The sequence below is a fragment of the Eucalyptus grandis genome, chromosome 11, assembly GCF_016545825.1.
Source record: "Eucalyptus grandis isolate ANBG69807.140 chromosome 11, ASM1654582v1, whole genome shotgun sequence".
Classification (NCBI taxonomy): Eukaryota; Viridiplantae; Streptophyta; class Magnoliopsida; order Myrtales; family Myrtaceae; genus Eucalyptus; species Eucalyptus grandis.
Window position 1 is genome coordinate 6,630,093 of NC_052622.1, and position 16,986 is coordinate 6,647,078.

At 38.3% G+C, this 16,986-nt stretch overlaps 1 protein-coding gene across 3 annotated transcripts; it reads right to left on the bottom strand.

Annotated features, from left to right (window-relative positions):
• Positions 1 to 8,194: 8,194 nt before the first annotated feature.
• LOC104427095 (O-acyltransferase WSD1) lies at positions 8,195 to 12,617 on the bottom strand. Of its 3 annotated transcripts, XM_010040236.3 has the most exons (5): positions 12,382 to 12,617; positions 11,627 to 12,210; positions 9,887 to 10,249; positions 9,647 to 9,793; positions 8,195 to 8,620 (listed from the first exon to the last, which is right to left on the bottom strand). In XM_010040236.3, exons 2-5 carry the CDS (start codon positions 12,182 to 12,184, stop codon positions 8,474 to 8,476), a joined length of 1,215 nt encoding a protein of 404 aa, XP_010038538.2. In that variant the 5' UTR covers positions 12,185 to 12,210; positions 12,382 to 12,617; the 3' UTR covers positions 8,195 to 8,473. The 3 variants fall into 3 exon arrangements, with proteins under 3 accessions (XP_010038538.2, XP_039161624.1, XP_039161623.1); XM_039305690.1 differs by having other exon boundaries at positions 9,647 to 9,784; positions 11,627 to 12,617; XM_039305689.1 differs by having other exon boundaries at positions 11,627 to 12,617.
• Between the last annotated feature and the right edge of the window lie 4,369 nt (positions 12,618 to 16,986).

Below are 16,986 nucleotides of genomic sequence, written 5' to 3' on the forward strand. Positions count from 1 at the left end.
ATATAATAGAAAGAGATGTTATACAGAGCTAAGATTTATCATAATTTGAGATGAATTTTGAAACAACCCCCGAGAAAAACAGAAATAATAACAATAAGAAACTGGTGGGACTCATGCTTGATTTTGGAATTGTTAGAACTAGAACTGTTCTTTCCCTTGATTTTTTTGTAAATCATATAAATTCTGTAAACCATATTAATTCTTTGACTTAAAATTGCTTATGGCAAGTGGACTCATGCTCGATAGTGTCTGATGAGCCATTACAGAGATTTATCCTCATTTTTCTAATTATGTTGTATTGGCAGTGCTCTTTTGTACCTGGCTATTAATGGTGTCACGCCACGAACCTCGAGCGCGCCAACATCCCACTGCGGTCGATCAAATGCGACATTCCCAGGTAGTGTCGCCGACCCCATTGGTTTATTAATGCGCAAGCGGAACGTATTATAAAACCCCTTACAATAAAATACGGGATAGAAAGGCAGGAAACCAAATCACAACATAACACTTCCATAATTCAACAGAATTACAAACAGAGGTCTACGGCCAACAGTCTACAAAAGACCGGCCCTTAAAAAGGAATTGTCCTACGACCTACAAGTCGGACACGCTCTCCAATCCTTATGACTTCACCTCTGCAACTCCTCAAGGCCAACCAAAGCTATCTGGTCGCTCCGTCCACTATGGACCTGAAATTTTAATCCCACAACCGGGATGAGACGATGTCTCAGCAAGTTCAACCCCCTAAACCCTTATTAGAAAGAAAATACGCCCCGGGTGGCCTAGCCACATCACACAGAGGACTTACCTCGCCTCGGCCTTTATCTCGCGGGTTAGCACAATTTATATGAACCAACCACGTGCAATTATGATAACCAAACAACCATGGCACAATCACATTATCAAACCATTCAACCACTTAGATCGTCTCAGCGATCAATCGACTCGGCCGATTACATGTCATTCTAGCAAATCAATCATTGCTCTCAACTACGGCCCTACTCGGCAAATTTAAATCAGTGGCATCACGGCCCCACTCAGCGCGACCTTTAACAGGTGGCAATTCACGGCCCCATTGGGCGCGACCTCTAATAGGTGGCATATCACGGCCTCATCGGACACGACCTCTAATAGGTGGTTTATCACGGCCTCACTGGGCACGACCTCTCATAGGTGGTTTATCACGGCCTCACCGGCACGACCTCTCATAGGTGGTTTTCACGGCCTCACTGGGCACGACCTCTAATAGGTGGTATTTCACGGCCTCATCGGGCACGACCTCTCATAGGTGGTTTTTCACGGCCTCATCGGGCACGACCTTTCCTAGGTGGTTTTTCACGGCCTCATCGGGCACGACCTCTAATAGGTGGTCAATCACAGCCAATCTCCCATCAATTTCTACACTTAGGATTTCATAAATAATCCCTATAAATCGCAATCACACTCAATTCATCACAACCAATCATCAATTTGAGATTCTACTAGCACAAAGAACGATCGGCACGAAATTCTGAGCAAATAAGGTCCCAATGAAAATTTTAGAAATTTAATAGATAATTAAATTTATTCCGAAAATTAATTAAATAATAATATCCATAGTTTTCGAAATCCACACTCAATTTATAATATCCAATCATCAATTTCAAAATCCGACTACACAAAGAACGACCGGCACGAAATTCTGAGAATTTAAGGTCTCGACAAAATTTTCGGAATTTAACAAATAATTTAATTTATTCCGAAAATAATTAAATAATAATATTTTATTAATTTCGAATAAAATATATTATTAAATTATATAATAATTTCGAGACATTTAAATAAATCAAAAGTAAATTCATTTATGTCACATCAATGTTTATATTAATATAAACACCCACTTAAATTTAAATTAAACACAATTTAAGTTAATCAAGCACATTAATATAATCTACACTTAAATAAATTAAACTAACCACCTAATAACACTTAACATAGGCTAAACACACCAAAAGCATCATTAACCCTCTAAGCGAGGTTTAGTGAGTTAAACTCATCGGATTAGCGAGCCGAGCGGACCAAAACGACGGGGACGCCGAGGAGAACAACTTTCCTCAAAGCGGGCCTAGCATCCGGGCTCGGGAAGGCGGCCAAAACGAGCCAAACGTCCGCTGCATACCCATTTTCCAACTCTCTGATCGCTGCTGGTTGGGGCCGAAAATGAGCAGATCCGGGGCTGGTTGGGGTCGGGAATGGGCGGAGGAGCTGAACCGGACCTAGGCGGGGCTTCATGGTGGCCGGAGGTGAGCTGGGCGGCTCCGGCTGAGCTTCCCCAGATCTGGAAATGACTGCTGGACTCGCGGAACAGCAGGGACGAGCAGGCTTGCTGCGCGAGGACGGCGGGGTGTCGCGAGAGGCGGACGGCGGCAAGCAGGGCGCGACAGCGGTCCGACTAGACTGCTGGCTGCTCCGGCGTCTTCCCAAATCTGCTGGGACACGAGCAGCAACTGGAGATGGAGAAGAGAGGGCTTCGACTACGGCTAAAGAGGGAGAGGGAGCCGGTTGCGCGCGGTGAGGCGCGGGACTACGACGGCGTGCAGCGGCGGTGATCGGCGACGGGCGGAGCTGCTCTGGTTCGCTGGTCTTCAGCTTCTTCAGCTTGCTGCGTTTCTTCGAGCAACAAGAAGAAGATGGAGGGGAGGTCTCGACGGAGGAGAGAGGGAGAAAACCGGTTTCTCTCTCTTTCTCTTTCTCTTTCTCTTTCTCTCTCTCTCTCTCTTTGGCCCCACCATGACCTCATGCATGACATCACACTCCACTATCTCCCACAACCATACTCCAATGGGTCCATTTTATTTTTCCGCCGAGGTCCAATTCTTGTACGTCCCATTTCTTCAATTCTCATCAATTCTCTTCCAATTGAATCAAATTGAGGTCCATAAAATAAATTCAATGCCACCACACTTCAATTCACATCTTCACTTGTCTATAAAATCAACTTGAGTCCCAAAAGCGCGACCAAAAGCGGCCTACTAATTTCTCGAGCCAAATTAGCTATTTCTTGATTATTTTGCTAAAAGCTCGGCTTGCATGAAAAATCTTCCCGAAGATGATTCAATGATCTTGAAATGATTTGTGACACACCCCGACTTCCAATTTCTGAATTCGATCTCAATTCTACGGTTAATTTCACTTTGGCACGATACTAGCGCGGCCTAACCTACCGGGTAGCCTTTAGAGATTTTTATGCATTTGACCTGTGGTTGATCATCTCAAGCCACAATGTACATCTTTGAAACATTGGCGACTTTCGGTCGTCGGGGGTAATCTCAAGGTTTCAAATACGAACACATGGTACCCAATCGATAGAAAAGTCGGTCCAGTGTCGATCGACAAGGATTATGCGATCCGGTGGAATCACCCACACTCGATCACATGCCTTTGTCGAGTCGACCTATCTCCGGTCTCTAATCGATTTTTATTTGTGCCGTAATGACCCTTGCAGATTAGCTCGGTCGAAAGATCGCTTCCTAGTCAAATTCTCGAGTCTGATGCATTATAAACTCTTAACAGCTTCACCCAATAGACTAGCTTTCACATGAGTGGCCGACTCAAGGAAAAGAACTATATGCGTGCCAACGAAATGCTCGTCTCAATTTATTGAAAATAGACTTGGAAAATCGGGATGTCACAAATGTGACCTATGGGAGTGAAGTTTCAAAGGAGCTGACCCCTTTGTGGATCCTGGGGCCACTCCTCGTTGCCCTCTATGTCAAGCTGTTTTGAGGATTGTGGGCACTTTATTTGTTCACTTTCAAGCAGACAGTTAAAGTAGTTAAGAACTTGCTTGTGTACTACCTCACTGCTTATCAGTATGTCGCAAACGGGAAGCTAAAAGAAGACGTATGTTCTCATGTCTGGCAACCTGTGGTGGATGTAAAGAACTTGGACTACAAGGAGCTTTCTAGAAGGAAACTTAAAGAATTGCAAGAGTGGTTGCTGGAGTGGTATTTGGATTTTATTGAGTCAATATGGCCATATTATCGTAGAACAATTAGATTCTTAAAGAGGGCCAATTTCATTTGAGTTGCACAACTTGATTCGAGAAGGCGGGGCTAAGTGTCAAGATTGTTTAGATGGTTTTTTGAATTCATGATATGGTTTGAGAGCCCCATTTTGCCCTGGAGCTCTTGGTTAGATCTTGATCAAGTTGAGTTGACAGCAAGCAGTCAGGGATATATATAATTTTTTGGGGGCAACATTTTAATTCATGTATGAGATCCTCATAAATCATTTTATGTGGTTGCATATGTTATTTGATTGAGAGAAGCAAAAATGACTGATTTTTCTGAACTACCAAGCAGAGCATTTGGTTCTATTTTCGATCTATTCTTTTGTTGTTTCATTGTTTTCTTCACGCAACATGATGATGTTCTAATGTTTGAATCTCTGAATGTATCTGCACTGATGCTTTAGATATTTCAGGTGGGTTGACCCTGTGCTAAGATACTAGAAAATTTATATGCAATGCAGTGGGAAAATGACTTTTTGAGAACCTTTTGTCCTCGAAGTTTTTTGTTTATTTCCTACTTGATTCCGAGATTTTCTACAAAAATTTTGAGTTATGAAGGCAGCATCTCTCGAAATTTTGTCGGGATCATTCCCAGTAGTGAATCACTTTGGTGTTGATCCTGCATTTGGTTTTATATGAGGCATGATTTCACCTCCAAGAAAAGGCATGTTGGTTATGAAGTTATACTGTGAGGAGTAGTAATTGGTAGTCTGATAACTGATTATGTATGTGTGTTGGAGATTTACCTGTAGGAATATAAGAACGATTTGACTGGAAGTTGTTATGCTCACTTTGTTTTGAATGTTAAAGTGAAAGGATTGCAGAAATTATGCGTGTGCTTGAACTCGGAAAAATGTATAGCCAATAAATAATTGTGAATTTTTCTGCATTAAATACCAATTCTTATATTGATCAGGACTAGTATTTGATCCATTCAGGCCGGAATTGAATTGAAGTCCATGTCACGGTAATGTGCGTCAAATGCCTCGCTCCACTTGAATGTTTATAAGTTGGATGATGAGTGTAGATAAACGGGAACAAGACTGTTAGGTAAGCCAAAGAAAGCTTAATATGGAAACTCGTTGCCTTCAGTTAACCTCACTGATTAAAAAACCATTTCCACGAGATTTATTTAAATCAAATTTTATTGAAACATCTGATTCTAAGTGTCCTTTATCCCTCAAATGTAAGTTCCCTATTCCCAAATCTTTTATAGTTTGCATACTAGCATTTTTTATACTAATTACTAGCTTTTATTTACATAAATTGCTAATGTTTTGAAGTTCCTAACTACTCTATCGAATTACCAATATAAATTAAAGTGATTTACCAACTTTTATCAAATTAAATTACCATCACAAGCACCAAGAAGAGTGAGGTAAAAGGATGGGGACAAAGTGATTCATAGAAATATAAATTTTTTTTTGTTATCAAACGGATTTCTGTTTCAGAAATAGAAATTTTGAGTCGTTATCAAACAGGTTTCTTTGCTCAGAAACTTGTCCGGGGAATAGAAATTGAGAAATTGATTTCTGTTTCAGAAATTTTACCATCCGCAGCCTTAAAAGACAATCAAGAATCCGCATGAAGAAAAGAAAAGAACTTTGAATGTGAATCGATCCAAACTACGATTTCAGTTCTGTACCTCTCTGCCCCCTCAACGATGATTTTCCTCGGAACGAAGCGATTAATTTTTTTTTTTTTTTGGGGGGGGTGGAAGCAGTCTTTTTTCTTCCATTTCTCTCACACCACTAGAGACCATCACAGTCATCAAGCATCATCTGTACTGTAGCTACTTGGAGAATCATACAATGCCGAAGAGAGCGAGAGAAGTAAAGGATTCAAATGCTGCTGAAGTGGGCAACGAGCGTGAAGGTACCATTTTCCTCTTTGAGTTTCTCCCGAAAACAAGAAATGAAAATGAACTTGTGCAATTTAATGGCGTGATGATGTGTCTATTGAGCTTCTTCAGTTGATCTCTTTTTCCCTTTCTGGGTTTGTTGTTGTTTCCCTGTTGGTAATTTTGGGGGGTTTTAACTGAGCAGAGAGAACTACGGAGACTAGAAAGATCCCGCCAGTGCATTATGCGTTCAAGTTCGAGTATTTCTCTCTATTGTCAACGAACGAAATCACCATGTATGAGACAAACGAATTCGAAGTCGGTGACCAGAAGTGGTATATCTATGATCTCTCTTTGCAAGCACAAATATTCGGGCAACTCCATCCTCGCTGTCTTCTAGGTTTTATTGTTTCTTAACATGGACAGATAAGATGGCGGTATATATATCGTCATAAAGAAGGCTTGAGGATGTCTTTTAGGTTGCAATGTTCATTCTGATCGAATCGACATTTTAGGAGGCTCAGATGAATCTGGTGAATGTGGGTATCCAAGTTAAGATGTGGTTAGGGTGGGTTGCTTCTTGCGATTATTGGTAAATAGCTAATTATGCATAGGGATGCGGTCCTTCGTTGAAAGAAACAAAGGCTCCAGTAGTGTTCGGTGAGGATAGAAAATTTGTTCAAAGGTCTGAAAATTGAAGATCTTTCATGGGCAAATCGGTCGTTATTCAGCTAACAACAGAAACTCTTCATGGTATATGTTTCTTGAGTCTGATGTTTTGTCATTGTGTAGGCAATTGATTCTGTATCCTAATGGAGACAGGAGCAGGAAGGGAGAGGATCACATGTTCCTATATCTGGCTGTTTCTGAGGCCAATCCTCTGAAAGTTGGCTGGGAGATAAATGCAACTGTTAGGTTCTTTGTGTTTGATCCAATTCGTGATGAATACTTGGCAAAAGAAGGTACGTTTGTTCCCTAAATTAGTTAAAGAAAAAGTGATCAACCCTTTGGTAGCTTGGAGAACTCTTGCTTCATATATTGCCAGGAAAAACTGGAGGTTTCACGCAATGAAGTCCAAATGGGGTATTCCAAGATTTATGCCACTCAAAACTTTCATCAATCCACCAAATGGCTACCTTGTTGATGACAATTGTGTGTTTGGAGTGGAGGTCTTTGTCGAAAAAAGTTTAGGTCTGGGTGAATGCTTGACACTAAAAGCGAGTCCAAAGTCTGTTAGTCACGAATGGAAGATATCAAAGTTCTCTACTTTGGTGAATGATTGCTACTCTGAAGTATTCGCTGCGGGGAGTCACGAGTGGTAGCTCTTATATTACCCCCGTAGCTTTTGTTTGGTTTTGTTTTTGTTTTTTTTAAGCTTTTGCATATTCCTTTTTCTTGATTTTGTATCATTGATTGGTTGCGTTTCTCCTTATGTTCAGGAAGTTGCATCTATGTCCAAGGGGTGACGAGCATAACAAGGACAAAAATATGTCGATGTATCTTTGTTTAGTAGATTCAGGTGATCAGAAAGTCAAAGCCACTTATACCATTCAGCTAAAAGGCAAAGCTGGCAAGACGCATCAGTCGACAGGAAGTAACTGCCGATCTAAAATGGATGGCGAGCACAAAATCTTTAGCCAAGCTTGATTATATCTGAATGAATGGAAAGATAACTGCAATGTCATTATTATGAACATGTTATAATTCTTATCCCTCTTTCTCGTCGTGGCATAAGCACACTATATACTAAGTATTTAATCTGATTTATTTGGTTTGCCACCATTATTCTCGAGTTTAAGATTAATACAGCTAATCTTCTTTTGCAGGTTTTAATAGGGTCAAGCGTCCAAGTGAAAAGTTCGGTTGGCCCTTCTTCTTGCCGCTGAAAACTGTTCAAGATTACTTGGTGATGAGTGTGTCATGAAGGCTGACGTGAAAGTTCTTGGCACAGCGAGTAAACTGCCATGAATTGCTGCCGAGTTCATGATCAATCACTAACTAATGTTTCTTCCGTGGGTTGAGCATGTTTTTTCTTTTCTTTAGAAAGATATGTACTATCTGTTTTAGTATTTTCTCTCCAGCTATTTGATCTTTAGCGGTGGTGATATTATCTCTTTTATGTTCAAAGCAGCCAAAACATTATTATTCTCTTGCTAGTTCAATGCCAATTTCGAGATTTTTTTTCCCCAAATAAGATGAGAAAATTTCATTTTCTTACATACATAAACAACGTAAAAGATAAGTTATTTTTATAATTCCCCTGCAATTAACTCTAACGTGAATAATTTGATGGGCTCATTGAATAACAAATCCTACATGCCAGATAATATGAATGAAAAATTTCAACTCTGTCCGTCGTCCACAGTGTTTTCGATCCTTGTAGAAATATCCCATATTCTAAATTTAAAGCTAAACACGCCCCCTGATATATCGATTTATTCAAATAATATTTTCCTGTCGTCATATGTTTGGATCCTTCCATGCTAACAGTATCTTCATTGCAAGAAACAAGGGAGAAAAAGAAAACTAGGATTTCATCAGAAGGCGTTGAACGATGAGAATAATAGAAATAGGAATGGCTTCTACTGCTTCTGACATGCGTCGCGAAGGATCATGTCGAAAGCATCAAGCAGCGAATGGTTGTACAGCTCGGAGTCTATGAAGCCTTGCTCAGCTCCAACGGCCACTCTCAGATTTCCCGCATAGCTGAAGATCGTTATGAGGAGATTCTGCAAAAGTTAAACGCAAGAAGGTATTTCATGCGTTCATGACATTATCGTTTACAAAGAAGAAGGCCACTCAGAATTCAGTCTAGTCATTATGTGTTATGGTAAACAAGGCAAATCAAAATTTAAATTCGACGGTTCTGTCTACTCTTACAGATGGCATAGGAGCCTAATTGTTGCATAAACTCTGTTACAATATCATGTTATGTACTAGAAAAGTTTGTGTTTACAACCTATATATAAGTCCCAGATGTCGCAATCTATATGGATATTTCAGAAGAAGATGCATGTAGTGACTTGGAAAATGAGGCTTGGTACCAAAACTTTAGACCTACCAGCCAAGCATTGGTAATTTTATGGGGAGAATTATAAAAAAAATTCATAAACTTATTGCAATTGTGCCAATTTAGTTATAAACATTTTTTTTTGGCCAATTTAGTCCTAAATATTTTGCATTTGTGCTAATTTAGTCCATTTAGCTAATATTGGCCATCGGCGCTGATGTGGTATTACTAGTATTGACGTAACATTTTTAATATAGTATTTTAATAATTTTTCTTTTATTCTTTAATTTTTTCCCCTTCCCCTTCCCCTCCCCTTCCCTTTCCCTTAGAGCTGGCCAAGGTTGGGATGCCCTCGCCAACACAACCCTTGCCTAGCTAGATCTATGGCCGGTGATCCTTGCCAACTCTGGGAAGGGGAAGGGGAAGGGGAAGGGGAAGTGGAAGAGGAAGGGAGAAAATATTAACAAAAAGCAAAGGAAAAATAAAATAAGGAAAAAATTATAAAAAATTAAAATATTATTTTAAAAACGTCACGTCAGCATCGATAGTGCCACGTTAGCGTCAGCCAGCCAAAATTGATTAGATGGATTCGATAGCATAAATGCAAATGGTTTAGGATTGAATTAGTCAAAAAGTTTATGATTTAATTGGTATAATCATAATAAGTTTAGCACTTCTTTGATAATTCTACCTAATTTTATGCTCTTGGGTCCAAAATCAAAATTAACGATGATTAAATAAATACCTCAGGTGTGCCGGCGATGGTGTAGTACATGCCTTTAAGAGGATGATTAGCCAGAGACAAATTGTCCACTGGCCCTATAAGGTTGGAGATGCACATGCTCGAGTTTCTCGCTGTCCTGCTGATGTGCTTTGCTACAGCCTGCAAGTACTAGCAAACAAGAGCACATTCATATCAATTTTGTAAATCAGACTTAGCATATTTAGCATTTTTGCTTAATCTATCGTCCCGACGTGCACAAACCTCTGCGTTTCTGCATTTCTGCATGATCTCAAGTAGCTTCCCTGTGAGGATTACACCGAAGGAGCTTCGTTTCCTCTTGATCACCTCATGAGTTTTGTGGACAAACTTCAAAGGATCAGAGAACTGAGAATCGCTTGGTTTCACTTTCGGTATCGGCACATGCAAGAATGCAAAATGATTTCCCCATGGTGACTCCGAATTAGGTCGGACCATATCTTTCACTGGCTTGTAATCTCGCAAATTCCTTGTATTTAGCAACACCAGTGCTGTGGAGTTGGTGCTCAGGTTCGAGTTTGTGCTCACTCTTTGCATGTACAATCGAGTTGCCAAGAAGATTACTCCCAAAATCACATCGTTGACGGTCTGTTTTATTAAAGAGAAAATTCAAGCAAAAATGACTGATGATATGTTAGTATTTTGGACTCAAAGTCATTGCATAAGTGATTGATTCGAAGCCTTAGAATTGTTAATCGATTTCTATATGGTAAAAGAGTAAATATATCTACAGTTCCTACTTGACCCTAGTTCAAGAAATAATGTTGCGTTTGTATCGTCGAATGCTAATAAAGATTTTATCATTTGAGGTTTATTCCCGTCTACTCATGTAATGTCGATATATTTCTGCGGCAAATTTCTTATCATGCTTGTTAAATAAAAATATCTTAATCGTGTTAATTGTTATGGGAAATGCAAGGAAACGCCCAATATGGTGACTTGATATGCTAAGAGACATAATTTAAAGCTGAAAAAAGCAAGTGAACTAGTCACGAAAAACCCTAAATTGATATATTTAAATTTATCCTAAATTAATGTTTTGACAACAAAAGTCTTAAACTTGTATATATGTGACAAATTCACTTTATGCTAGTTTGTATTTAATTTTACAATCAAATTGTTTAGTTGGATGATATGTGGTAGTTGACAGGTATACCAATTTTACGTTTTACCCTCCGTTTGTCACACTTTGTACCGATTTGAGATTTTTTGCGGTTAAAATATTAGTTTAGGGTAAATTATCATAAGTATACTAGTTTGGGGGGTTTTGTGGTAAAAAAATTAGTTTGAGATAAATTTGTCACAAGTGTATTAGTTTGAGGTTTATTATGGTAAAAAAATTAATTTATAATAAATTTGTCATAGATATACTGATTTAAGATTTTTTGTGATATTAACCCAAAACATGTTTGATTGTAGATTTGTTTAAAAAAAATAAAAATCAATGGTGCATCTAGACATATATATATTTAAAATCATGTAAATAAATGCCAAAGTTATCTTTGGAAAGAATAACTAACTTTCTAGAACTTATCTTTTATATATTGGAAAACAAACCAGTTTCTAGCTCAATTTTTGTGTTTTTTTTTTTCAAGGATGTCATGTTGTGCTCTTGTGACTAGGAAAATCGTCACACACGTAAAATAAAATGTAAATTATGGGCATAGATGCGTAAATCCATGTTATTTTTCCCGGTTAAACCTTGTACAACCAAAGTACTTGTTGTATACTAGTTTACATATTGAGTATAATATATGTCTAAAATAAATATCACCTAAACTACGTATATTGCGCGAATAAGTTAGAAAAAATAAATACTTTTCAGCTAGTATGTGAAGGCAACCATTATAATGCAAAAGATTAGAGATGAAGTGTACCTAAAAAGTAAAATGCTAAAAGATCGAGTAATGCATGCGTGATGCAAGAAGCTAGGGTTATTATAGTCTTCAAAATGATATTGGTTACCACTCGAAGGCGAGACTTGATCTCTTTAATCTGATCCAACGAGAACGTGATCGTCGACACTGAAAATGGCTGGAGGCTCTCCGAACCGGACCGAATTGGCGACAAATCATCCTTGACACAAGTGCTTTTCAACAAGCTCCAACCGAAATCTCTTACGGTGTTGACAAGCGGGGAAAAACATCTGCTAACCACCTTCCGAAGTCCGATGTTTCTGTCATCTTTATTGGCTGAGCTGAACTTTTTGACTGAGGGAAAAGTTACTGGAAGAGAAGGATCGTCAGCTCTTTGAAGGCAAGACAAGAGAGCAGCCACAAGAGAATAGCCATCACCAAGCGCATGGTGAAGCTTGAAAATTAGGGTTTCCTGTGCTTCACTGGTTGGACACTTGATAATATGTATTTCCCACAGCGGTTGGCCTTGTGGAAATGGTTGCATAGCTATTTGTGAAATGTAACTTTTGAGGAAACTGTCATTCTCGGATGGAGAGGACGAGCCCTTTGGAGAGGAAAAATCGGGACGTGTACATGGTTTTCCATATTCACTCCCACCTTCTTCCATTTTCTTGCTCCCTTGTCTCCCGTCACCTACCCAAGGCGAAAAACGAAAACAAAAATACTATCTAAGAATGTGCAGTGAATAAGGGTTTATTCATTCAGATACGTGACCAAGCACACTTTCACCTGATAAATACCAATTACTTATATATCAATCCTACCAATGGTGAATATCTATGCACAGGGTACACACATACGTACCATGATAGAAGAGAAGCGAGGGTTTATTGGGAGGAAGTCATCTCTGAACAACGACATAGCTTGGGAGTCATCAATTGGAATTTCTAATTCCAAGATGCCAAGAATAGAAACCGACATCACTTTGCTGTTAAGGTACTGTCCTGAAGGGCTCACTGGCTCAAGGCCATCATCCTCTTTTATCAACTCCATTGGACAGGACTTGCAATAATCCCAACCAAAGCGTAACAGGTTGAGAATCTATAGAGAAGTCTATGGAAGAACCTAATATCACTGGCATATATATATATACACGTGTGCGCGTGCGTGTCCGTAGATGATTTTTATGTTTCTGGCCATCCATGTGACTTCGTGTGCCGAGTTGTTGGTGGATTATTGGGATTAGGTGGGATAATAAAGTGTAGGCAGTTGCAACATGCAAGTATCTCCACTTGGGACGTCATCTACTGGAAAAAGTCATCAGATAGAGATTTTCTAACGATCTAGTTTGATCCACGTTGGCCAAACTAACGATCTATTTAGGAATGAATCATTAATTATGAATTAGTTGCTGTGACATCTCCTCGGATGTTGAGACTAGGGGGTGTGACACTTTTTCCAAGTGCTCGAGACTCTTCAATTGTCTGATTTACCAGGGTGCACATGTTCGCCCGAGACAAATATGTGTTAAGATTAATGGGAGTAATTGCCCGACTGACCTTTTGAATTATAGAAAATGTTTTGTTAGCGAGTGGCCTTGTGGAATTTATCAAACATGTAAAAGAGATATTCCATTTTTAGAGTATTGATCAGTGACATAGTTTGGGAGTCATCAATAGGAATTTCGGATTCCAAAATGCCAAGAAAAGAAACCCACAACATTTATTGTTGAAGTATAGACCCAAAGGGCTCACTGGCTCAAGGCCATCATACTCTTTTTGCATCTCCATTGGACAAGACTTGTAATATTTACTATCTAAGAGTAGCAGGTTGAGGATCTATAAAGAAGTTAATGAAAGAATTGGATATCATTGACCGATACATGTCCATAGATGGTTCTTTATGTTTTCTGGCCATCGTTGTGACTTTGTGTACTATGACTCCCCGTACATTATAGGAATTAGTTGGTCTAATAAAGAGTTGGTAGTTATAAGTAGTTGTATGTTGAACATATTTTATATGGATGTGAAACATATTTTATATGGATGTGAAACATTTGTACTGAAAAAAATCAGAAAGACGGAGTTTTTCAAACAAATGCAATTCATTCCATGTTGATCGAAGCAAGTACTCAGAAGGATGGCCATTTACAGGTGAATCAACATTTCCAAGTCGATTCACAAGGTTTGTCCTATCTATGTGAGATGAGGATAGTGATTAATATTCATTTACTTGGTGGTTTGAGAAAAATGATTTTCTTCTTAACATAAAGGAAAGTCGTTTCCCTTAATTTAAACTTGTTATTTTTAGTCTATGGAAAACATTTTCCGTACGTCGATTAGTTTTCCATTATTTAAATACCAGAAAGGCGAAAGACAATTTTTTGAAGATAGTTCTTCTTGAAACAAACCGACCCTAAAAAAAACTTAGTCACCGAGAACTAGAAAATTATTACGAGAGTGTTAGTACAGTCATGTGTGTATACATGTCGGCTAAAGAAGAGGAAATAGGTCAACAGGAACGATACAATTTCTAAGATCTTTAGCTAATGTTGCATTGTCGTCGTGGACGAATATCACTTGAAGATCTTAGCATTCGAGGTTTCATTAGGTGCATTCACTATGATAGATGGAGATGTTGATTGATGGAACGTACCATTCGGGATCTCTCTCCATCAAATGTCTCACTCACGTTTTCATTCTCTCCGAGTCGATGTTGGACCATGAAATGCTCCTTATTTTGTATTAAAGGTGATGGACAACGCAAGGAAACAACCGACATGATGGCTTAATTGTGAAAGAGATGTAGTTTTAAAGCTGTAAAATGTAATTGAAAAATCATGTTGTGCCATGAATAATGTTCCCTTGTTTCTGGTCGTCCTTGTGACTTCATGTATCATGACTCTCCGTGGATTCTAGGAATTTGGTAGATAATAAAAGGTGGGTAGTTACAGGTAGCTATACATAGGACACCATCTGCTGAAAAAATCATAAGACTAAAATTTTCTAATGATCCAGTTGGATCCCCGTTGAGTACTAAAAAGGTTGGTCATTTAGGGGTGTTCACGAATGAGTTTGTAAGGCATCTTTTATATAACGAGAGACTTGAGGATATTAATTTTTATTTTTTTCCCAGTAATCGGGTGCTTGAGGCTTTTCAAGCACGTGACCACTACCCCACGTGCCAAACATACAACCATTCGCACTCAAAATAAGTATCTGTTAAGTTTGGTGGAAGAAGTTGCCCAATTAACTTTCGGAATCATGTAAAGGGTTTTGTTAGCAAGTGCTCTTAATGTATTTATTAAACATGCACGATAAATGTTCAATTTTCAAAATATTGATCGTGCATATTACGAGAATGATCAACACATTATAGGTCACGCAATATTTTTCATTTAGTTGATAAAAAAGTGCTATGGAAGCACTCTTCAACAAAATCTTTACGCTAATTTGCTTGTAAGTTTCAAAGATTGCCTTCAACTATGCTCTCAAAAAGTTCCTAGGGAAGCACAGCTAAGCTATTGTCCTCTGTTTTTTATCCGGTTTGCCCCCAATCAAAAATAACATTGGACCGTGATTATATGATCCTGAAGGTGTGATCACATGTTCGCAGAACGTACTCTTACCATACTTACAAAAATGATTTTTTTTTTCAGTGAAAAAGCAGTACGTCAATTATAGAGATTCGATTTAGTATTTACAATTGCTTTCTGAGCTTGCCCTCGAGAGAGCTTTCCAGATCTATTCCTGTTGGATCTCCCGACAGATGGCTCTAAGGAGAATGCTAAAATGTTATGATAAAGATGATAACTCGTATCAAGTTTTCATCATTGTCATGTGTAGTTAAAAAAAAATTGGGGTAGTAAACAAAAATTACTTTTCTCACTGAAAAACTGAGTATATACCGAGTTGTTACTAGTAACTTTTCCTTTGTGATCATCCCTCTCCATGATAGGACTTAATATTCAATCCAACTGATATTAATGACTCTCCATATTATTATCTTTTTACATTGAAAGTGGAGTTTCAATGTCTTGTTTTGTAATAGATAACTAATTCAACATCAGCAACTTTTCAAATTGAAAACGTAAGGATTCATTTATTCGTTTAGTAACTTTTTTTTTATTAGACGGCAAGTTTTAATTAATTATGCTCAATCTATTTCACAAAAAAATATACATATTTATAAAATATTTTTGAAAATTTGTTTTCATTTTTCTAATCAGACTTTTATGCCGAAACCTTCTCTCGTGGGCTTGCTTGTAAATGAAGAAGTAGGGGCGCGCATGACAACTATTCTGTTCCAGAAATAGTTTCGGAACAAAAATAGATTTTTCTATTTCTATTTCTAGAAGAGTTTCTAAACAAAAATAACCGTTTGATAATGACACAAAATTTCTACTCTAAAAATAGAAATTCGTTTGATAATGACACAAAATTTATTCCTTTTGGACGACAAATGACCAGCGGATGGCGGTGACGGACAACGGCGGTGGCAACCGGTGGCAGCGGCGGCCGACGATCGGCGATGGCAGCGGCGGCCGGTGACCGGCGCGGGTAGCAAAGGGCGACCGATGGACGGTGGTCGGTGGCAACGGGTGAAGGACCGGTTGATGAACGATGAGAAAAAAATTTATTTTTTATTTCTGTTCCAGAAATAAAGAAGTAGAAAATTTCTACTTCTGCCAGGAATAGAAAAACGAAATAAGTTTATCAAACGGATTTCTATTCCAGAAATAGGTCTAGAATAGAAAAATTGTTTATGGAATAGAAATTACTGGTTGTCATGCACCCCGTGAAAGGCAAAAATCTTGGAGGATCACACTAAGGCTGTGTTTGGCAATCGGGATAAAGTTCGGAAAAATGACACAAATGATTTCTGATGATCAAATCTGCAACTTCGTATCTAAACTTTTAATTTGTTCGATATGGAATTTGAATTTCAGCCTAATGTGCAATATTGTTCTTGAACTTCTAATTTATTCAAATTGAATTTTTTTTATACATGTTCAATTTAGTGTATGAACTTAAATTAATGGAATGATAGAATTGACATTTTCATATAGTTAAGGGACCAGATTGAAAAGGTTCAGGGATTATATGTAACAATTAAAAGTTTAAAGACAATATTGCATATTGGACAATATTATATTCAACAAATTAAAAATTTAGGGACAAGATTATACAATTGGCCAAAATTCTATCCCATGCTATAATAGTAACTAAAAGATTTTTTTTTTCTTTCAACACATGATGAAAAAGAAAAAAGTAGAGCCTGAAACCTTATCCCTTTTATCTCTCTCTCTTTCCTTTTCTTGCAGGTGTGGATTTAGTAAGGAAAATCATGGCTTGTGTAAGTTGCGAGGTTAGGTTTATAAGTTTGCCCCCTCATGCCATTTCCCTCTCAGTCCTAGAAATGTTTACTCTTATCAGAAATGGTAAATTTGTCCAACTAAAGATGAATGAA